The sequence below is a fragment of the Emys orbicularis genome, chromosome 3 (assembly GCF_028017835.1).
Source record: "Emys orbicularis isolate rEmyOrb1 chromosome 3, rEmyOrb1.hap1, whole genome shotgun sequence".
Lineage (NCBI taxonomy): Eukaryota > Metazoa > Chordata > Testudines > Emydidae > Emys > Emys orbicularis.
This window is the reverse complement of record NC_088685.1, coordinates 7,834,156-7,855,441: the sequence shown is the minus strand read 5'-3', so window position 1 is coordinate 7,855,441 and position 21,286 is coordinate 7,834,156. Positions and strand designations below refer to the sequence as shown.

General features: G+C 43.7%; 1 protein-coding gene across 1 annotated transcript in view; it reads right to left on the bottom strand.

The window, feature by feature from the left end:
* Positions 1-15,810, bottom strand: part of FZD3 (frizzled class receptor 3) — an 84,070-nt gene extending 68,260 nt beyond the window's left edge. Inside the window, exons 1-2 of the mRNA XM_065400621.1 lie at positions 15,775-15,810; positions 9,205-9,730 (exon numbers count right to left, since the gene is read on the bottom strand). Of these exons, the coding sequence (XP_065256693.1) occupies positions 9,205-9,393 (189 nt within the window). The 5' untranslated portion in view covers positions 9,394-9,730; positions 15,775-15,810. The remainder of the gene's footprint in view (positions 1-9,204; positions 9,731-15,774) is intronic.
* Between the last annotated feature and the right edge of the window lie 5,476 nt (positions 15,811-21,286).

Sequence of the window (21,286 nt, the reverse complement as noted above, 5' to 3'; positions counted from 1 at the left end):
ATTGCTCAAATGAGAGCTGAGTTAAGGTTGTGCTGGAAGGATGGGCTGTACCTTAACTTTGTATATCCTGGTTTTCAGAGTTTTAAGGCTAGCCATTCTGCACATTCTGGAATGGCACTAGAAACCTGTGGGCAACTTTAGATTAAATGCCCCTAAATTTAATTAAATATATATGTGTACATGTCATATTACAGATGGTGTAATATGTGAACTGAAGGTTGTAGATCAGGGGTAGGCAACCTATGGCACACGTGCCAAAGGCGGCACGAGAGCTGATTTTCAGTGGCACTCACACTGCCTGGGTCCTGGCCACCGGTCCGGGGGGGTTCTGCATTTTAATTTAATTGTAAATGAAGCTTCTTAAACATTTTAAAAACCTTATTTACTTTACATAAAAACAATGGTTTAGTTATACATTATAGACTTATAGAGACCTTCTAAAAACGTTAAAATGTATTACTGTTACACGAAACCTTAAATTAGAGTGAATAAATGAAGACTCGGCACAGCACTTCTGAAAGGTTGCCGACCCGTGTAGATTCAGCTTGATAGATTCAGGGATAAGGATGGAGACCAGTGAGGATGAATGGATCACTGGTAGTTCACAGAACACAGGCAGGTTGCATGGATTTGACTATCCTTGTCTACAGATACTAAATTGCATTAAAAGATAGCTAAATTATAGTAAATATTTTGCTACAGTCACTTTTATGTGTGAGCACCTGCTGTAATTGCCGTAAGATAACACCTTTCCAAATGAGAATGAGATGGTCCATGTTATCACGTATGGTGATTATCCAGGATATATTATGCTAGTCTGAGCCACATTAGGAAAAAGTTTTACAACACCTGCCTTAAAACATGGATCCGTTGCCAGAATTTCACTTACAGAAACTGCTACAAATGAGAAAAAGATCTACAGATTGTGTACAGAGACACCTTTTCTGCATTAACACACGCAAAAAGCCTTAAATATATAAAAAATATTAACCCTCCTAAAATGGCACACACTTATTTATAAATTTGTGCATGAATAATTAGTACTGATCAGTGCTGGACAGCTCCTAGTAGCTACACTCAACAATTTGGACAGCTCAATGTGACCAATATGATTTAATCCAGAGCAGCACATCAGAGGGTTATTATTCATTATTATTAGTTTAAATGTGCTTTGAAAAGTGTTTGCCATTTAGGTGCATAATCCAGTGCCCCACAAATAGAATGATTTTTCTTAATATTGCAAATTATTAAACTATTCACTGTATACAAATTTAGAAAATTCTATTCAATCTCCCATTGCTCCATTTAAGAGAGAAGAGATGTAACATCTTTCAGCATGGTCAAATATTTAACAGTGGATTTGGGCTGACATTTTACTGGAATAACTGGCATTTGTCAGCAGTCAAAAGAACCAATTCAGCTAAGAGATCCTCAAGGACCCAATGACCTTCTAACCCCTTGAATGAATGAAATCCTCCCCCCACTGCCTTCCAGATTGAACAGGCCTTATTGAGGGAGCACAGTAGGAAGCCTAAAGCTTTATCTTTCCCGAGAGTAAATAAGGGGGGTGGATCCGATTACAGTTCCCATTCTTAAGCTTTCATTCAGTATCCTATGTGTAATATTTCCATTTTTCTTTGTTGAGTCAAGGTGATTTGATGATGCAAATAGAGAGACGGCACCCATCATGAAAACGTGGATTATCTTCACTTTATGGTTATGAAAAAGGCTACTAAAGGAATGGAACTGAAATGACAGTAGTTAATACTTTGAGTTACAAAGCATATAAATAAGGAAACTTCATTGGAAGAACTTAACATTTTTTATTTTAATTTAATTTAAATCAAGCATATGCAGTACAGTATATGAAAAGGAGAGCACAGTGTATTTTTAACAAATGAAATGACAGCTGTTTCTATTTTCTTTTGCTTAAAAGTTTACAATTTAGTACAAGACAAGAGAAGGGCAAACACAGTACCCATCTTTTAAAAAGAGGAACAAATTGGACCTGAAGAATCTATGACTAGTCAGCCTAACTTTGACGCCTGCAAAGACACTGGAACAAATTATTAAACAATCAATTTGTAAGCATTAGAGGATAGGTGATAGCTAACATGGATTCATCAAGAATGAATCATGCCAAACCAGCCTAATTTCCTTCTTTGACAGGGTTACTTGCCTAGTGGATAGGAGGGGAAGTTGTAGACATGGTATACCCCTAATCTTAGTAAGGCTTTTGACATAGTCCCACATGACATTCTCATAAGCAAGCCAGGGAAATGTAGTCTAGAGGAAATTACTTGAAGGTGGATGTGACTCAGGGACCACTTGGTGCCCACCGGCAAATGGCACAAGATCCTTTGGATCTGGTTTCCATAGTTTGTTAAAGGGTGCCATGGAAGATTGCTACAGAAAGCTTGTGTCACACCGATCGTCACTGCAAAATGTGTAAGTATACACAGAGAAGTTATGCTTTTAATGTTTAAGTTGATTCTGGTCATCAGAAGAGGAGAATCATCTCCTGCCTGAAAGAAATTTCTTTATTTGCTCATCTGGTTATATGTATACTGAGTATTGAATACTTCACAATGAATGCCTATTTACAGTCTGAACAAAATGCTAATCAAGTGACTGCTCAGGGGAGATTCCATCCAGGAAAAGACAAACAGCAAGGGATACCCTGTTTACAAGTGAAGACAATGGATAGTTTGAACTATATCTGTCACCTAGGTGTAGCTCTGTACCTGCAATCTGCCAACTAGATTGTTTTATGAACAGAGGATTGCAGCTGGTCTGGCTGTTTAATGCTGGTAGAAAAAACAACTCTGGGCAAGTTATCCTTTATGAAACTGGAGAAGTCTAGTTAGTTAAGTTCAGGATCTAGAAAGTGTTATGATTTTATATGTAACCGTTTCCATTAATTCTACTGGTTTCTTCTTGAATTTCTGTTCTTTATTAAACACTTATTTTCATTATACACAAATCTAAGCACTACGAATTGAGTGGAGCAGTGATGTGGAGGTGAAACTGCTAAGCTGGCATACTGTTCCTTTAGGAGCAGCAGATCTGTGAATTCTGTGTGTCCAGTAGAACAAGGGCTGGACACTCCAGGGGGACGACTGGAGTGCTTAGGGGTTGGAGTGTGCCTATTTCTTACCTGCAGACGGACAACGGAGCCTGTATGGGCTGAGAGGGAGTACTTGTGTTGCTTGTAGCTGGTGGAGTCAGGGAACTGACTCTTGGCAGGCACAGACTTCCTCCCACTAAGGGCAGGTGGTAGCAAGGTGCCTCAAACCTGGGTACTCCAGGAAGCATCACAGTTGGTGCAAAACTGATTGAAAGACTGTACACAAAGTAATCATCAATACTTTGTTGTCAAACCTGGGGGTAGGGGGAAGAGAGATGTATCCAGTGGGATCCCACAGGGGCCTGTCCTGGGTCTGATACCATACAATGTTTTAATTAATTATTTGGATAATGGAGTGCAAAGTGTGCATATAAAATTTGCAGGTGACACCAAGCTGGAAGGGGTTGCAAGCACTTGGGGAGGACAGGATTAGAAGTCAAAGTAACCTTGACACATTAGAGAATTAGTCTGAAGTCACCAAGATGAAATTCAGTAAAGACATGTGCAGAGTATTACACATAGGAAACAAAAACATGAATATCAAATGCGCAAGTACAAAATGGGAAATAACTGACTAGGTGGTAGTACTGCCTAAGAAGGACCTGGGAGTTATAGTGGATCACCAATTGAACAAATCAACAATATGATGCAGTTGCAAAAAAAACAAACAAACCAAAAAAAAGGCTAATATTCTCAGATGTATTAATAAGAGGATTGAACAAAAGACACAGACATTAACTGTCCTGCTCTACTTGACACTGGTGAGATTTCATCTAGAGTACTGTGTTCAATTCTCGGCACAACACTTTAAGAAAGATGTGGCTAAACTGAGTAGAGAGGAGAGCTACAAAAATGATAACAGGTTTAGAAAACCTGACCTTTGATGAAAGGTTAAAGAAACCTATGATAAGCCTTGAGAAAAGAAGTCTAAGGGCAGGACATGACAATAGCCTTCAAACATATTAAGGGCTGTTATAAAAAGAGGATTGGTCAATTGTCCTACATTCAGTGAACATGGAGAAGTAGTAATAATGGGCTTAGTCTGCAGCCAGGGAGATTTAGATTAGACATTAGGAAAACCTTTCTAACGAAGGACAGTTAAGCACTGGAATCGGCTACCAAGGGAAGTTGTGGAATCCTGATCATGGGAGTTTTTAAAAAGGTTAGACAGACATCTGTGTCAGGGATGATCTAGGTATACTTGGTCCTGCCTCAGCACAGGAGCTGGAAAAGTTGACCTTTCAAGGGCCCTTCCAGCCCTACATTTCTCCTTTCCCTTTGTAATTCATAGAATCCTACAAAGTCTCACTAATAGTTTCCAAAATTGTATATCTGGCAGTTGTAGTGACTGCCAGATTCCAAGATTTGAGTTTTCATTTTGTTTGGGGCATCCTGAGATTTTCACATGCTAGGAAGATCAGATGTAGAGGTGTTAAAGAAGATCCTATGGAAAACTCCTCCATAAAAATACATAAGATCAGTTACAGCACTGCAGAACACTGAACAGAGCCGCAAAATCAGTCAGAGGTGAAGAAGTTTTCAAGAAAGGAGAGATCTATAAATACCTGCTGCAGATACTCTTATTTGGTTGAAAACTATTAATTCAAATATTGGAATATCCTCATATTTTTACTAGAATATCGTTCCTGTAATTTTTTTTAAGGCTAAATACAAAAAGCAAGTAATTCCTTCTTGCTAAGTGCAGATGTTAAATTTCTGCTAGGTTTAATAGGGAATAAATAAAACATACACAACTCCTACTATTCTACAGACTAAGTCTACTAGGCAAGAAAGAGTACTACGTTGGAGTTCCACAGAAGAGCCAGCATGGGAGACTGACCCACTTTTTCACTTTGTTCCATGTGGCTGCCACTGTGGTAACCAGTGCGGATCATGGAACAGAGGCATAGTGTGCTTTCAATAAGATCACTACTTAAATGGACGACTTTTTTTAAAAATTGGATGAGAGCACTGATTAGGTATACATACATCACAGCAGAACAGACAGGGAATGCATTAACTCTCTTCAAAAGGGAACCAGACAGGGGCTGTCCCACTCTGAAGATGGTATTCAGTCTGCTGGGTCAGAAGACAGGATTCCCACCTGGGCTCAAAAGCTGCTATATGAACAGGAAGGGAAATCAGCTTAGGAGGCTCAGAGTGAAGGATGAAGTGTTTTCTTGTATCTGCTTCCAAGTACAAAGAGGTATGGAGCAAGGAGGCTCTGAGAAACTGCTTTAGCCCTACCAGAAGGCTGTATTTATCACCAGAAACTCCAAAGCCCTGTTTACATAAGATCTGCTCTCCCCATAAAGTTGTCCCAATTAAAAGTGTCATTTTATACCCATTTAGTTAAAACCAGTATAACTTGTGTACAACACTTATATAAAGTTTAAGCCTGCCTATATCAGTTTAGCTTGCACTTCAAATAGCCAGTTTAAAATTAATATAAGAGTTCACACAAATTGATTTAGCTAAACTGTTTCAACTTTTAAATTAATCCCTGTAACTTTTGTGACAGACAACTGCTAAAAGAAATTTACATCACTGTAACTGCACTGATGTTGATAGACTAGTGCAGTTTTTCAAATGTAGACAATGTTCAAGTTCAGACTGTTCAGCTTCCTGGATCTGAAATAAAAACTCTTCAGCTAAACCAAAATGAGGAAATCCTTGGTCTAAACTCTTTGTGGAAAAGTCTCTACTCTGGCCAGTTTACAAAACAAGTTTTTCTAATGAGCCTAAATCTGAAAATAATTTTTAAGAGATTTCAGACTACAAGTAAATTCTGCTCTCATTTACTCTTGATTTGCACTAATATAACTCCACTGACTTCTGTGGAGTCACTCTGGAGTTTCACTGTGTAACAGAGCAGAACTTGGCCCTATGTACTAGATAGAACCCTTTTGTGTACACAATTTCTAAAAGGAATCTGTTGGAACAACAACTGTCTAAGTAGGGTCAAGTATCAGGGGGTAGCAGTGTTAGTCTGTATCTACAAAAACAACAAGGAGTCTGGTGGCACCTTAAAGATCAAAATCTGTTAGTCTTTAAGGTGCCACCAGACTCCTTGTTGTTTTTGTCTAAGTAGGGATTTTTTCCTCTTCAAGAGAAAGAGAATCTCTCCCTCAGAGACTCAGTTTTGTTTCCTACCTAATGCCACACAAGTTAAGTACCCTGTTTAATTAGGTAAATAAAGTATACTCCATTTCAAATCGTCCGGATAACTAAACCACCCAAGCCAGATCCTCATCCACACCTTCACAAAAAGAGGAAGAAAGACCTAAAATATTCTAAAGCCTTATGTAAGATTTTGACCTCAAAGACTGAAATTCCTTATTTATTGGCTCAGAATTTGATCAGAAGGTAAGAAGTTGGTACTGGTAGTTTTGTGGAGTAGAATGATGGAAAAGCTGCATTCAGCTTAATGTTCTCTATTTTTTACTCTACAATAGAGATTTGTGTTGGTATTATCGCTTTCTGAGTATCCTTTTCGAGGAGTTTTTTTTTCTTTATTGTATTTGTTTTACAGTACATAATATAAATTTTAAAAACATTTTGGAAATGAAAATGCTATTTTAATTCAACCTATTTTCATTTGCAAGGTTATCACATTGAGCAAAGATGGGCAATTAGTAATTATTTCATTTCAAACACCTCTCAACCACCTTTAGTATTCTTTATCAAGTACTATGCTATATTATACGTGCAACTGTCTTGTCATATGTCATCAACACCTCAACTCATTGCCAAACATGTGATTTCTTTAAGGAAACCCATGTTACTAAACATGTTTCCTTAACATATCACCAGCTATGAAGACAAAACAGTAGCCTAATCTTAGTCAGCATCAATATAGTTTGTTGTTTGAACAGCTGGTAACTGGGCAAAGCGACAATCTGGTATTGATGTTATCTCATGGGAGAAATGGGGAGAATGCATAAGGGACAAACAAACCCTTATCCACAGTGCCCATACTACAGTCATACAACTGTACATTTATAGAGGCAAAAATATGGAATAAAATTCCATGTTACAGATTAAAGCATTAACATTACCTGTGTCCATCACACACAGAACTCATGATCCCATCATTTAGAAAGGACATAGGAGAGCTAGAGATATGAAAAGAAAGGGAACAAAAACTATACAAGAACATGGAAACTATATTTCTAGGATATAGGAAGAAGACACATGATCATGTGCGCAAGCAGTTCTCAACCGGCGGTCCGTGGGACCCCACCACTGAAACCCCGAGCCCTGGCACCCCTCACTCATGGGGCTGAAACCCTGAGCTTCCCTCTCCCCCCTCAAGTCGGGGCAGCAGGGAGATGAAATCCCGAGCTCCTTCTCCCTCTCCCCCCCGAAGCTGCAAGCAGCGGGGCTGAAGCCCCAATGTGGGCAGAAGCCCTAAGCCCATGAGCAGAGTTGAGGGGGCATGAGGGTGTTGCCCCCCAAAACTGAAGTGCCTTCTCCAGAGTGGGGCAGTCCTGGGGGCAGCTCCACAGCCCCCCACCTCTTCTCCCTCAGCTCCCCTCAGGCCCCACCCTCTGGCCAGATCCTAGGCAGGAAACCGGAGCCAGGCAGTGTGGAGCGGCTGCTCCTCTGGCTGGTGGTGCCACGGACTGGGCAGCCATGGCATTCCCATCTGCTGCTGGTGCCTGGGGTTGCAGCTGCTCCTCAGCTCCCAGCCCCCTTTGACTGCTCACGTAGCAGGTCAGAGCTACCCAGGTGGGGACCTGGCTCCAGTAGAGCCCTCAGAAAGCAGCTACCAGCACACAGCCCGAGGCAGGTGGGTGGCCCGCTGAGGTGAGTCAGGGGGTGGTGGCAGTGCTCCCTCCCTGGACCCTGCTGTGCACAGCTAGCCTGAGCCCTGCCGACCCTGCGCCCCCCCCCCTTCCCATATAGAAATCAAACTACACCTGTGTCCAAGGGTCCCACCCCTGGCCCAGAGCCCCAAGTCCCCCCTCCCCACCAGGCCCTGGAGTTTTTATAGCATGTTGAGGGGTCCCAGAAAGAAAAGGGTTGAGAACCCCTGGTGTGCGCAATTCCTTCACAGTAGCATTGGAAAGCCAAATCTTGAGAGCTGCTGAGCATTCAAACTCCCACTGCTTTAATCAAATCACAGCCAAGCTCTACAAAAAGGAATTACTCAGACACTGTAAATGGAAGGACAAAGATTCCTAGTATACAAACAAGAGGCCAGTGGAAAAGACTCCCAAGTAGGTGACTGAAGCACCATTGCAAGAGATATTCAAGAACAGTTCAGACATATTATTGGGAATTATTATACTATAAATGAATAAAGTGAATGGTGTACAGTAGTCCAACAAAATGTGGTGGTGGGAAAACGGAAATCAAGGATAACTGAACTAGTCTTATCTGGATTTATTCTATAGATAAAAAGAGTAGTAAGGTACCATTACAATAACAAAGAAAGTTTAAGTTCACCAATTCCCTGCCTGAACAGAAGCAGCTTAAAGGAATGGTTTGCCAGCAGATATTCTTGTAACCTGGGAAAGCACATGCATATATTTTTCCATCAGACTAGTGGGACACAAAGACAATACAATCTGTAAGAACTAAGGAGGCAAAAATATTCTTCCATCCAACCACAAAACATCAGAAGGACATATTTTTTAGAACTAAGTCCTCCATTGGTTGTTTAGCATTACTGTATAAATTAGTTTCTTGAAAAGTGCTTTAAGCTAACTTTTGCTGACATATTATTCCAAATATGCATTCTCCATCAGCCAAAAATATTTAAAGCTTGAACCCTTGAGTACTTTTGAACACAAACAGTTGTACTTATTGTTCATGTATATATGAACAATGTGGTTACACATTTGTAGTAATTCTTAACGGTATATTTTATGGAATGATTTGTAAGGCAAATAGCATCTGGGCGCCTTACACTTTTCAAACAATAAGACAATAGGCAAAATACTGAAACTTTATTATAAATATCCTTTATATAACCATCCTTCTCCTTAATTCCCAACTGCCAAAAATAATCCCATGGTCAATTAAAGGCCTACCAAATACATACTTTTGAAAGAAAGCAGATTAATTCTTACCTCCATTGCTAATGCTGCAGTTTGCTGGTCATAATGATTCAGAAGATTAGGCATAAAGGTGGTATTGTAAGGCAGGTCTTGGCACATCCTCAAGATGATGGGCTCACAAGAAAATAAACTGTGTCCACTTGTATGCCCCACCAAAACTTCCAAGAACAAAAGACAGCAGAACATCAAGCAAGTAGCCATCCTTCCACATATGAATGGGAGCCAGTCACGGAGGCCTGTCAGATTATTCAATGTACACTTTCAGATATACATGTACTGAAGGTTTGGCTTTAATGCCAGTATTTTTGCTGCTTGTTTGTTAAGATTCTTCAAAAACTGAAATACTATTTGTGCTGATACAGTCTTATGCACTCAGTCTGACAGAAGACTTGAGACAGATGGGACATCTTGTCTTTTCTTTTCACATTATGTAGGCTGTATTAGGTTAATGTGTCAAGTTGATTAACCACATTCCCACACGATAGAACCCATCCTGTTGAAACAGCAGCTGAGCTATGTTCTTCTTTTATTAAGCAGCCTAAAACAAAACAAACAAACAAAAAAACCCAGTAAAACCACTATAGTTAACTTCAAAATTTAAAATGTAGTTAATTAATATAGAACAATATTAGCACAATAAATATTTAAGGTAATTTATTTGTAAGTGTTGAAGCCAAGTAATTAAATCAAGAGACCCAGAATCAATTTTCAGTTCTGATTTTTCAGTCTCTCTCTGAGCAGAAAGGGCTAAAACAACGAGGAGTCCTTGTGGCACCTTAGAGACTAACGAATTTATTTGGGCATAAGCTTTCATGGGCTAGAACCCACTTCATCAGATGCATGCTCCAAAAATAGCTCTCTCTTCCTATAGGGAAGGAGGGAAAATGGAAGCGACAGTGTTTCTATGTGATGAATCCTAAATATTTCCAAAGACACATTAAGGCCTGGTCTATACTTAAAACTTGCATCCACACAGCTACAGCACGCAGGCATGTGAAAAATCCACACCCCTGAGAACGCAGCTATGCTAACCTAACCTCCAACGTAGCCGCAGCTAGGGCTATGGAAGAATATCTCCACTGACCTTGCTACTGTTGCTCAGAGGCGGAGCTCCCACCTGCAACTGAACTTAGCCTCCACATTTGGAACTGCCCTTTGAAGAATTACAACTAAGTTTTCTGTGCAATTATATTTAGTGGAATATTTACACATGTTCACAGATTGAACATTTAAAGTTTTTAATTCTGAAGTTTTGCTTTTTTGTTTCTCTAAACAATTCACAAACATATACAGTGATAAACAGGCTAATTTTTTTTGGGGGGGAGGGAGGGGGAGAGATTATCTTGAATAATTCTAATTGAACTATGCCAAAATTAGCTGTTGCAGGATTGCTCAAATCAGCTACTTTTGTTTTCAGATTATACTGGCCTGTCTCTGACGCATCAGTTGTGCTCTGCCTATTCTCTTGGTAAACCTTTAGGCAGGCTGGGCAGATGAGCTGGAATATAAAAAACAGACCTAGTGAAAGGGTCCTGGAAGAGACAGGAGCTTTAGAAGAGAACAAGTAGATGAGAAAGTAGAGGAGTATTGGCACTTGAACAGCTCCCCTAGCACCACTGCCTCTGCTAACCAGCACATTAGGCAGCGTCAAACTAGGCAAGAGCCTCTGCTCTGAGGCATCAGCATATCAAATGACACAATAGTGCTGCTGCCTCAATAGGCCTGGGAACCAAGGCAGCAGCATCAGGGAACTACTTCAAGCACTGATGCCTAGGCACAGAGGCACTGGATTCCCCCCAGCCAGGGCCTCCCAACATGACTTCATTCTCTTACATAGTTACCACATCCTAACTAGTCTCTTGAAAAGCCTATAGCCCCACTCACCCTACCTCACCTCCACCAAAGTGTGGGAGCAGAAAAGACGACACGGTGATATATGTGACTGGGACTAGTGTGTGTTTGACTAGGGAGGCATGAGCAGGGAGTCAAAAGCTTCTGCCTTGAAATATCAGCACTTTAAAGGGTTCTCCCAGTGCTGCTTCCTTGGTTAACTGAGTACCTCAGCATAAAGAGCGAGCTCCTATATACCTCAGGCTACCCAGAGAGCTCAGGCTTCTCCCAATCAGGCCCTGCTCTGCAATGGTACCCAGGTCCTTCCACATCTCCTTTTTGCTTTGAGTGCACCATGTTGCTTACTCTCTAGGAACCACTGCAACAGCTGAAAATAAGTCAGAGCACAACATACTCCACCCATCCCTGTCCCCAAAATATCTTGAGGCTGAGAGCTGTGAAAGAAATAGTGTATGGATGTTCTGGCAGTTTTACACTGGCTGGGGAACCCCTTTATGCAGCCGTTATTCCCCGGGGCTATTTCTCTCCCTTCACAATGTAAAAGGGTCAGAAGTGGAGAAGTCTGATCCAATATGGTTTGAGCCTTGAGAATGGGGGCCAAAGTGGAAAAAAAAAATGAAGTAGGAGAACTACAGGACTACAAGACAGGTCTAGAGGGCCCCTGTTCTCACTACCACTTTATTCTGGAAGAGTGTTAGAAATGGAAACCTAAAGCACAGAACTCAAACCTCTAACCAAATTGTTATTTACAAAAGATTCAATGTAGGCCATCACCCAGATAACTGTTGGTTCAAACAAGACTTCCAATAGAACCTCAAGTGCCACATTAATATTTCAGAGAAGAACAGAAGAACTGACAAACATAACAGGTTTGCAACCAAGAGGGGGTTTACATTAATTTTTGTTTGGGTGGAGTGTAAGAGCATTAGAAAGGCAAAAATTAAGTCTCTTAGTCTTTCACCTAAAGATATTAGAAAGTGGGTGAGTGCTGGGGATGTGGAGGTATTTGATTGACATTATATGAATATAGTTAAATTTAAAGCTATGGATTTGTGTACACGCGCTTAAAAGCTTCCAATATGCTCATTTTACAAGTGAGAAAAAATAAATATCAAGTAAATGTATGTACACCTCTACCCCGATATAACGCTGTCCTCGGGAGACAAAGAATCTTACCGCGTTCTAGGTGAAACTGCGTTATATCAAACTTGCTTTGATCCGCTGGAACGCGCTGCCCTGCCCCCCCGGAGCACTGCTTTACCACGTTATATCCAAATTTGTGTTATATCGGGTTGCGTTATATCGGGGTAGAGAGTGTATTTCAAGCTTTAAGATGAAGAAGGCAGTAGTTTTACCTCTAACTGTTTGAGACTGTGGCAATTGAAACTACAAAAATGCAAACAGGAAAAAAGACAAGATGGTAATAGTAAAAATATCATTTTAAAATAACTGACCTTGTCCTCACCCTGCCCATTCCTCCCACACTGACTGAAAAGAATACTGTGTTTTGAAGATTAACTAGAGCAGATGAAGCACACAGGTAAAGACTCTGAATTTCAATGGCACAAGAAATATTCCACATCTGTCCACCAACAATTCTAACAGAACTACACTGTCACAGTAAAGGAAGCCTAAAGAGCCTTCTACACCCCCACAGTTTAAGTAACAGAATCATGGACCACAAAGCTATTCTGCATAGTGAAAATAACCCAGACCTCAGAACCAGACATGGACTGCTGTGAAGAGCGGTCAGAGTATTATGCTGATATGATTAAATACACATGGAATAAACAGAAAGAAAGTTTTATAACATATGAACTGCCATACTGGGTCAGACCAATGGTACATCTTGCCCAGCATCCTGTCTCCAACCATGGTCAGTACCAGAATTTCAGGGGGAGTGTATAGAACAGGGCAATTTTGGAGAGATTCACTGTTGTCTTCCCCTCTCAGCTGCTGGCAATCAGAGGTTTAGGATCACCCTGAACATGGGGTAACATCCCTCCCAATCTTGACTAACAGCCATTGATGGGCCTCTCCTCCATGAATTTATCTAATTCTTTTTTTAGACCAGTTGTACTTTTGGCCATCAAAACATCCCATGGCAATAAGTTCCACGGGTTAATTGAGCATTGGGCAACAGGGGGTGATTCACTTGACGATTACTTGTCCTGTTCATTCCTTCTGGGGCATCTGGCATTGGCCACTGTCAGAAGACAGGATACTGGGCTAGATGGACCTTTGGTCTGACCAATATGGCCGTTCTTATGTTCTTATTATATGAAAGAGTACTTCTTGTTTGTAAAAAGCAACAAAGAGTCCTGTGGCACCTTATAGACTAACAGATGTATTGGAGCATGAGCTTTCGTGGGTGAATACCCACTTCGTCAGATGCATGTCTTGTTTTTAGTAAACCTGCTGCCTATCAAATTCATCTGGTGACTGCTGATTTTTGTATTGTGGGAAAGGGTAAATAACACTTCTTTCTATTCATTTTTTCCACACCATTCACGATTCTAGACCTTTGACCAGATCGTATTACCCACCCAGCCACACTGACTTTGAGGAGCTCCAGCAAATGTGATGGTATGAAAAAGCCCTGAAAATAGAGAGCCACTGCCACACCAGTGAAATGGATCTATACCTCTCATGATTGCTGAAAACCATTCCCTCTACTAATAGAAATTGTTAATGCCTTCAACAGTTGCACACCTACCAAACTTTCTGAAAAATGCAATAGTCAGCTCAGTCCTCAAAAAAACATCACTTGACCCTGAAGAACTCTCCAACCTCTCACTCGTGGGCGAAATGAATGAGAAAGTAGCAACCCAAGCACTAGTAACATGGCTTTTAGCTCATGCAGTAGAGGCTCATGCACTAAGCTCCAGAGGTCCCAGGTTCGATCCTGCCTGCCCATGACCGGGGTCTGTTGGTGTTACAATTGCATTAAATCCTTTAGGGATTTTGTTATTGCTATTTGTTTTATGAAGAACTCCCACAGATCCTATGGTGCTAGACAGTAATACAAAACTCAGAGAAACTATTTGCAAGGCCAGAACCGTAGGTTGAATCTGAAGCAAAAGCTAGAGAAGATAGGTAATAGGTTTTGTAGCCTATAACCTGAACCATCCATACCCTTTACAAGGAAAATGCCTAAGTAAAACTAAAATGCAGAGAATAGGAGAACTGCAATATGAAAAGCCAAGTATGTGACTGTATTCCAACTATGAATGCTAACCATTTTTAAACTAGAATCAAGAGTTAGAAATACAGTTGATATATTCTTTGGTGTAGACAGGAACATGCCATAATGTACAATTTTTAATTTCCTGGTGGCAATATTTCTGACCTCACTACCTTTTTTGGTTCTTTATCAGGCCTATAAAACACACACAATATATATGCACACACACTGAACTATTTTAGTGATCACATCAGGAGACACCAACCCACCTACCTTGGGACACTAAAGACAAACTGCAAGCAAGAGGATCAGGAAGTAACTAGTCAGCCAGTTAGTTATGGACTTTAGAAGACTAATTATAAGCACATACTAATTATAAGCACATACAAAAAGGCTTAGTTACAGTATTATACATCGTAAATGGCAAATCCTACAGGGCAGGTACCAACTCTTAAGCGTAAAAGTCTTATTAGCAAATAAGTTTCACAATTAATACTAAAATAGATGAAAAGCAAACATAGGAATGGGAAGATCACACAGATGGATGCGCTCATGGAGAGCAATCCCAAAGAGGGGTGCAAGGGTGATATTTTCAGTATGTGACTTATCCCCACCACTCCAATTACAGGAGGAGAAACACAAAGTACTCCTCACTCCATTCTGATTACTGATAGAGGACAAACTGTATTCCCCCCACCCCCTCACACACACACCATTTCAAGTATAGATGTTGGGGAACAAGACAGCAACTTCAGCCCCCCCCCCAATTCCAGATACAGGGGGAATGGGGCAGGGGACACTCCCCACATTCCACTTCAATTACAGTCAGAGGGCAAGAAACCACACTGCAGTTTTCTCCCACTCCATTTCAGTTACAGATTAAGGGGGAAACCACACCACATCTCCCCCCATTTCAATTACACTGGGGAGACGCATCTTTCCCCACTGTAGTTACAGACAGAGGGGGAGAGGAGAACCACACTGTACAGTATTCTCTCCCCCCCCCCCAATTCTTCCCCTCAAGTCTCGTGGCAGACAGAGAGGGGGGAGGAAGGAGGGGGGGACAAAACTATATTTTCCCCACACACTCCATTTCAAGCACAGATTAAGGGAGGGGGGAGCCACACAATACCCCCCCCCCCGCATAGTCTTCCCACCGCCCTCCATTGCAGGTCCAGGTGGGGAGTGGGGGGAAGGGGAGCACCTCTCCATCACACGCATGCAGCCTGCAGAAAGAGGGGTTCGCCCTCTTCTTTTCCGTCACTCCCACGGGATTTTGGGGGTGGGGGGAGCTTCTGACCCAGTCATTTCTCAGCTCAGCCCTCTCCTGCACTGGGGTCTCCCCCCCCAGCGCCCTCCTACATTGGGGTGCTGTCCCTCCCTCCCCTCTATAGGGGTTTCCTCCCCTCCCCCCGTCCTCTCTGCATGGGGGTAGTTTGTGAGCTCTCACCTCGGCGGATCCCCTCCACCCTGAGGCGGCAGCTCCAACGGAAAGAGAGAGGGTCGCCCACCCACCCCCACACCGAGGCCCAGGCTACCGCACTTACCTCAGCACCCGCCCTGCCTCTCCGGCCTCGCTTCTCCCGCCCCCCCGAGCTGGCGGCGGCGCAGCGCGAGGAGGTGAGGAAGGTAACGGCCGCGCCTCCCAGACCCCCACGGCAGCGCCAGCCCCAGCACCTCCCCCCCCCCCCCCCGGGGCCTCCTGCCAGCCCCGCCCCCTGTAGCACGCGGGCTCCGCCTCTCGCTCCGTCACTCCCTGCCCCGCCCCTTCGGACCGCCCCGGAGAGCAGCGAATCAGAACCAGCCAGCTGGTTGCTAGGTAGAAAAGCCGGCACGCCGCGGCTCGGCCCTGATTGGCTGCTACTCCCGGGGCGCTAGAAACTGTTTCCATGGCAAAGGGAATAAACTTGCCGGGAGAAGAGGAGACGGGGGGGCCGTAGAGGGGGGCGAGGCTCCGGAGCACAGGAGGCCAGGTGAGAGCGTGGGGGAGGGGCGTATCCCCGTCAGGGGCATCGTGGCGACGGGAGGCGATAGGGGGTATCGATATCACGGGCGGGGGCGCTCGGGGTATCGCCTCCATGGCGGTCAGGGGCACTGGGGTATCGATTCCCGAGACACGGGGGGCGGGGTTTCTGGGGAGGGCGAGGACTGATGCCATAGGGCAGCCCTTGGATTACCAGCTGGGGGTGGGGGATGGCTATCGCAGGGCATGGGGCGCACCAGGGGTGCAGGGGACACTGGGAATTCTTCATGATGCCGGACATGGGGGCACAGGGAGTTATGGATGGAGGGCATTGGGAGATATTGGTACCACAGGGCAGAGGGGGGCACTAGGTATGGGCAATGCTGGGGGCGCGTATTGGGGGATATCACTGCTGCAGGATGCTGTGGGGATACTGGTGCCAGAGGGGGGCAGGGGGAGCACTGGGGGATATCAGTGCTTCAGGGGGATATTAGTTGCAGGGGAACTCTGGGAATGTATAGAACCACAGGGGCCATTGGGGGGCATATCAGTTCCATGGGGTGCAGGGCGAGAACTGGAAATATACAGTGCAGGGGTACTGGGGGATGTCAGGGTCCAAGGAGCACTGGGAATGGGCAATGCTGTGGGTGCATGGGGGAGGGGGATATCAGTGCTGCAGGGTGAAAGGGGGAGTACTGGAGGGAATTGATGTCATAAAGCACAGGGGCACTGGAGGCTGGCAGAATGCAGGAGAGCTGATGGTTTTGATGCCATGAAGAGCATAGGGCTTTCAGTGCTGCAAGGCCCAAGATGGACCCTGGAGAGGATCAGTGCCATGGGGCATTGGTGGGGGTTATAGATACCCCAAGGCAATGGGGAGCTGTGGGAGTTAGAGACTGTGAAGGGCACAGGGGGTATCAATGCTATAGGGTACCAGGGGCACTGAGGGGTATTGATACTGCAGGAATAATAGGGAGTATTGGTTTCATGGGGTGTGGGGAGCACTGGGGTATCCATGGCACAGGCCACAGCAGGAGACTTGGGAGGAATTGATGCCGAGGGCGGCACTAGGGGCTATCAATGCTGTGGGAAGCAAAGGGGATATAGATACTGCAGGGCAGTAGGGAGTATCGACTCTATGGGGCTGTATGCGGGACTACTGATGCTGCAGAGCACAGGGGGCAACAGGGGAGTTTCACTGCCAAAGGTTATGCAGGGGGGAGGGAAGAGGGCTGCAGGGCTATTAATGCCACAGGGTGCAGGGAGCCCTGGAGGTATCAAAGCCCCACAGTGCAGGGAGCACGGGGTGGGGGGTATCACTGCTGTGGAGGCTCAGGAGATATCAGTGTACCCTGTTTGGGGGCATTAAAGCTGTGGGTCACAGGTAGAGGATGTGGGAGGGACTGATGTCATGGAGGCCCTGGGGGGATCATTTCAACCAGGAAGCACGAAGATGATCAATGCTGTGGGGAGTAGAACTGGGAATATCAGTGCCCTGAGGAGGGTATCAGTGCCTGGAGTGGAAGGGGGTATTGATAATATTGGGCATGGGGCTCTCACAGGTATTGAGACCACTGGGGATGTGAGGGTGTCAACTCTGGAGTACTGAAGGGTGTCAATGCCATAGGGTAGTTGTTGGCAGAGGGGTCACTTAGTGGGACACAGCACCTTGCAATGAGATGCAGCAGCAAGAAGACCGAACTTGTACTTATTTTGCTGCCCATCCACTCAACTGCTTTCTAGGTTTCTCTCTCTGTTTCAAATGATTTTTCCCCAGATCAATCCTCTTGCAGTTTCTCATGTTGAATCTCATATACTTAGTTAGTCTATAAGGTGCCATAGGACTCTTTGTTGCTTTTCTCATATACTTTGTTCTTTTTGGTCTATATACTCTAATCTCTGTGGCTCACCTTTCTATTACTATGGTTTGCAACACTTGAAATCCACAGAGGACAGTATATGTGAATTAACTACTGTTGACTCCCAGGATGATCATTTACAAGCAGTCCTCTCTTTTTTTCTAAGCCTTAGAGTTTGGTTAGTTCATTCCAGGTAAAAGTCACACTTATACCATCACGTGGATTATGGTCGTTAGATTATTTCTATGTAACATGTGTTTTTAAACCTCTGGGTACATGAGTCTCTGATGAGCCAGGAAGGCTTAATAAAACAGTGCCTTTGCAAGACTTACTCTGACTATGATTTGCAGAAGGCGAAGGCCCGGGAATGGTATTCCAGAGGGTTAAGCCTAGATTAACATAGCTAAAGGAAATGAGTTTAATGCCTTAGTTAATATGATCTGATCATACATAGCATTAATCTTTCTTAAATGCAATCAAATTATTTTTTAAAACAAAGGGTTTGACCCAGCTCCTATTGAAATAAAAGAAAGTCTTTGTTATCTTTAATGGGAATTGGATCGGGGGAATGAAAGTGCAGTGCTTGTAATGCTAGGAGGTGATTGTGGTTGGTGCAGATGATGCACTATGGAGGTTTAAGATAATTATCTGTTGCTTTGCAGGGCTCTGTTTGCTTTCAATTAATACTACCTTCTCCCTGTGTGATGAGGCATTCCCAACTGAGGTTTACACAGGTACTTAAGGGAGGGATCATAAAAGCAGCTGTTTAAGGAACCAAAAAGGGTGCTTAGGGAGTTGGCTGATGTGATTGCAGAGCCATTGGCCATCATCTTTGAAAATTCATGGCGATCGGGGGAAGTCCCGGACGATTGGAAAAAGGCAAATATAGTGCCCATATTTTAAAAAGGGAAGAAAGAGAACCTGGGGAACTACAGACCGGTCAGCCTCACTTCAGTCCCCAGCAAAATCATGGAGCAGGTCCTCAAGGAATCCATTTTGAAGCACTTGGAGAAGAGGAAGGTGATCAGGAACAGTCAACATGGATTCACCAAGGGCAAGTCATGCATGACCAACCTGATTGCCTTCTATGATGAGATAACTGGCTTTGTGGATATGGGGAAAGCAGTGGATGTAATATATCTTGACTTTAGCAAAGCTTTTAATACGGTTTCCCACAGTATTCTTGCTGGCAAGTTAAAGAAGTATGGATTGGATGAATGGACTATAAGGTGGATAGAAAGCTGGCTAGATTGTCAGGCTGAACAGGTAGTGATCAACTGCTCGATGTCTAGTTGGCAGCCAGTATCAAGCGGAGTGCCCCAGGGGTTGGTCCTGGGGTCGGTTTTGTTTAACGTCTTTATTAATGATCTGGATGATGGGATGAATTGCACCCTCAGCAAGTTCGCAGATGACACTAAACTGGGGGGAGAAGTAGATATGCTGGAGGGTAGGGATAGGGTCCAGAGTGACCCAGACAAATTGGAGGATTGGGCCAAAAGAAATCTGATGAGGTTCAACAAGGACAAGTGCAGAGTCCTGCACTTAGGAAGGAAGAATCCCATGCACCACTACAGGCTGAGGACCAACTGGCTAAGCGGCAGTTCTACAGAAAAGGACCTGGGGATTACAGTGGACGAGAAGCTGGATATGAATCAGCAGTGTGCCCTTGTTGCCAAGAAGGCCAACGGTATATTGGGCTGTATTAGTAGGAGCATTGCCAGCAGATCGAGGGAAGTGATTATTTCCCTCTATTCGGCACTGGTGAGGCCACAGTTGGTCCCCCCCACTACAGAAGGGATGTGGACAGATTGGAAAGAGTCTAGCGGAGGGCAATGAAAATGATTAGGGGGCTGGGTCACATGACTTATGAGGAGAGGCTGAGGGAACTGGGGTTATTTTGTCTACAGAAGAGAAGAGTGGGGGAAGATTTGATAGCAGCTTTCAACTACCTGAAGGGGGGTTCCAAAGAGGATGGAGTTAGACTGTTCTCAGTGGTGGCAGATGACAGAACAAGAAGCAATGGTCTCAAGTTGCAGTGGGGGAGGTCTAGATTGGATATTAGGAAACACTGTTTCACTAGGAGGGTGCTGAAGCACTGGAATGGGTTACCTAGGGAGATGGTGGAATCTCCATCTTTAGAGGTTTTTAAGGCCCGGCTTGACAAAGCCCTGGCTCGGATGATTTAGTTGGTGTTGGTACTGCTTTGAGCAGGGGATTCGACTAGATGATCTCCTGAGGTCTCTTCCAACCCTAATATTCTATGATTCTATGAAAGAAGAGCCTGTGTAGGAAGAAGGCTGTCATCTGTGAAACCAAGGTTGGGATTATTTTTGTTTTTGTTTTGATGCTTTGATACTAACTTCTCTCTCAGAACAGGAACATGACTGCCTGACCCTGTTTTTTTGTTTGTTTTTTGTTTTGTACTGAACTGCTTCACCAGCCTGCAGTGTTATTGTAAGCACTGTCCTTCCCATGCACTGGATGAGGCCAGGTTGCTGTAGAAAAAATATGATGTTATCATGTAGGTTAAAACTATATCAGTGCAATGCACAAGGAAGCCAAATTAAGGTTACACAGACAACCTTAATTCTGGCATTTCTTAACTTTGGAGTGCTTGACTTTGCAACCTGTCATCTAGTTACAATAACTGCTTTAAGAAACTCCCCACTAAAAAGAAACCAGGAACTAGGAGTAGGGTGACCAGACAGCAAGTGTGAAAAATCGGGACAGGCGGTGGGGGATAATAGGCGCCTATATAAGACAAAGCCCCAAATATCAGGACTGTCCCTATAAAATCGGGACATCTGGTCACCCTAACTAGGTGTCCTGTCAGAGAGTCTCCTGATCTAGCTATTAAACCATATTGCAGCAAAAGATAGCGAGGACAGGAAGTGTGTATGTTTTACCGGTTCTCTTCACTCCTCTGCTTCCATCATATTTGTAAAGAAATAGAAAAATACAAGGAAAGGGTGATCTGCTGGGGCTGATCCTGTCGCATTTTCAGAAGCAAAGAAGGGAATCTTGACTGGATACACTGCAGGATTGGATTTTCCGTAAGGTTTTTCTTGTGATCATTAGAGTGTGTTTGTATTGGCAAAGTGTTATACAAAGGTGTTTGCTGATACTGTATCAGAGTTAGCTTTTCTTTTGTTCCAGAAGTCCTAAATCATCCTGCCATCATGAAAGCTTTAAAATAAACATACTGAAGTATTTACAGAACAGGCACCCAATAACCAT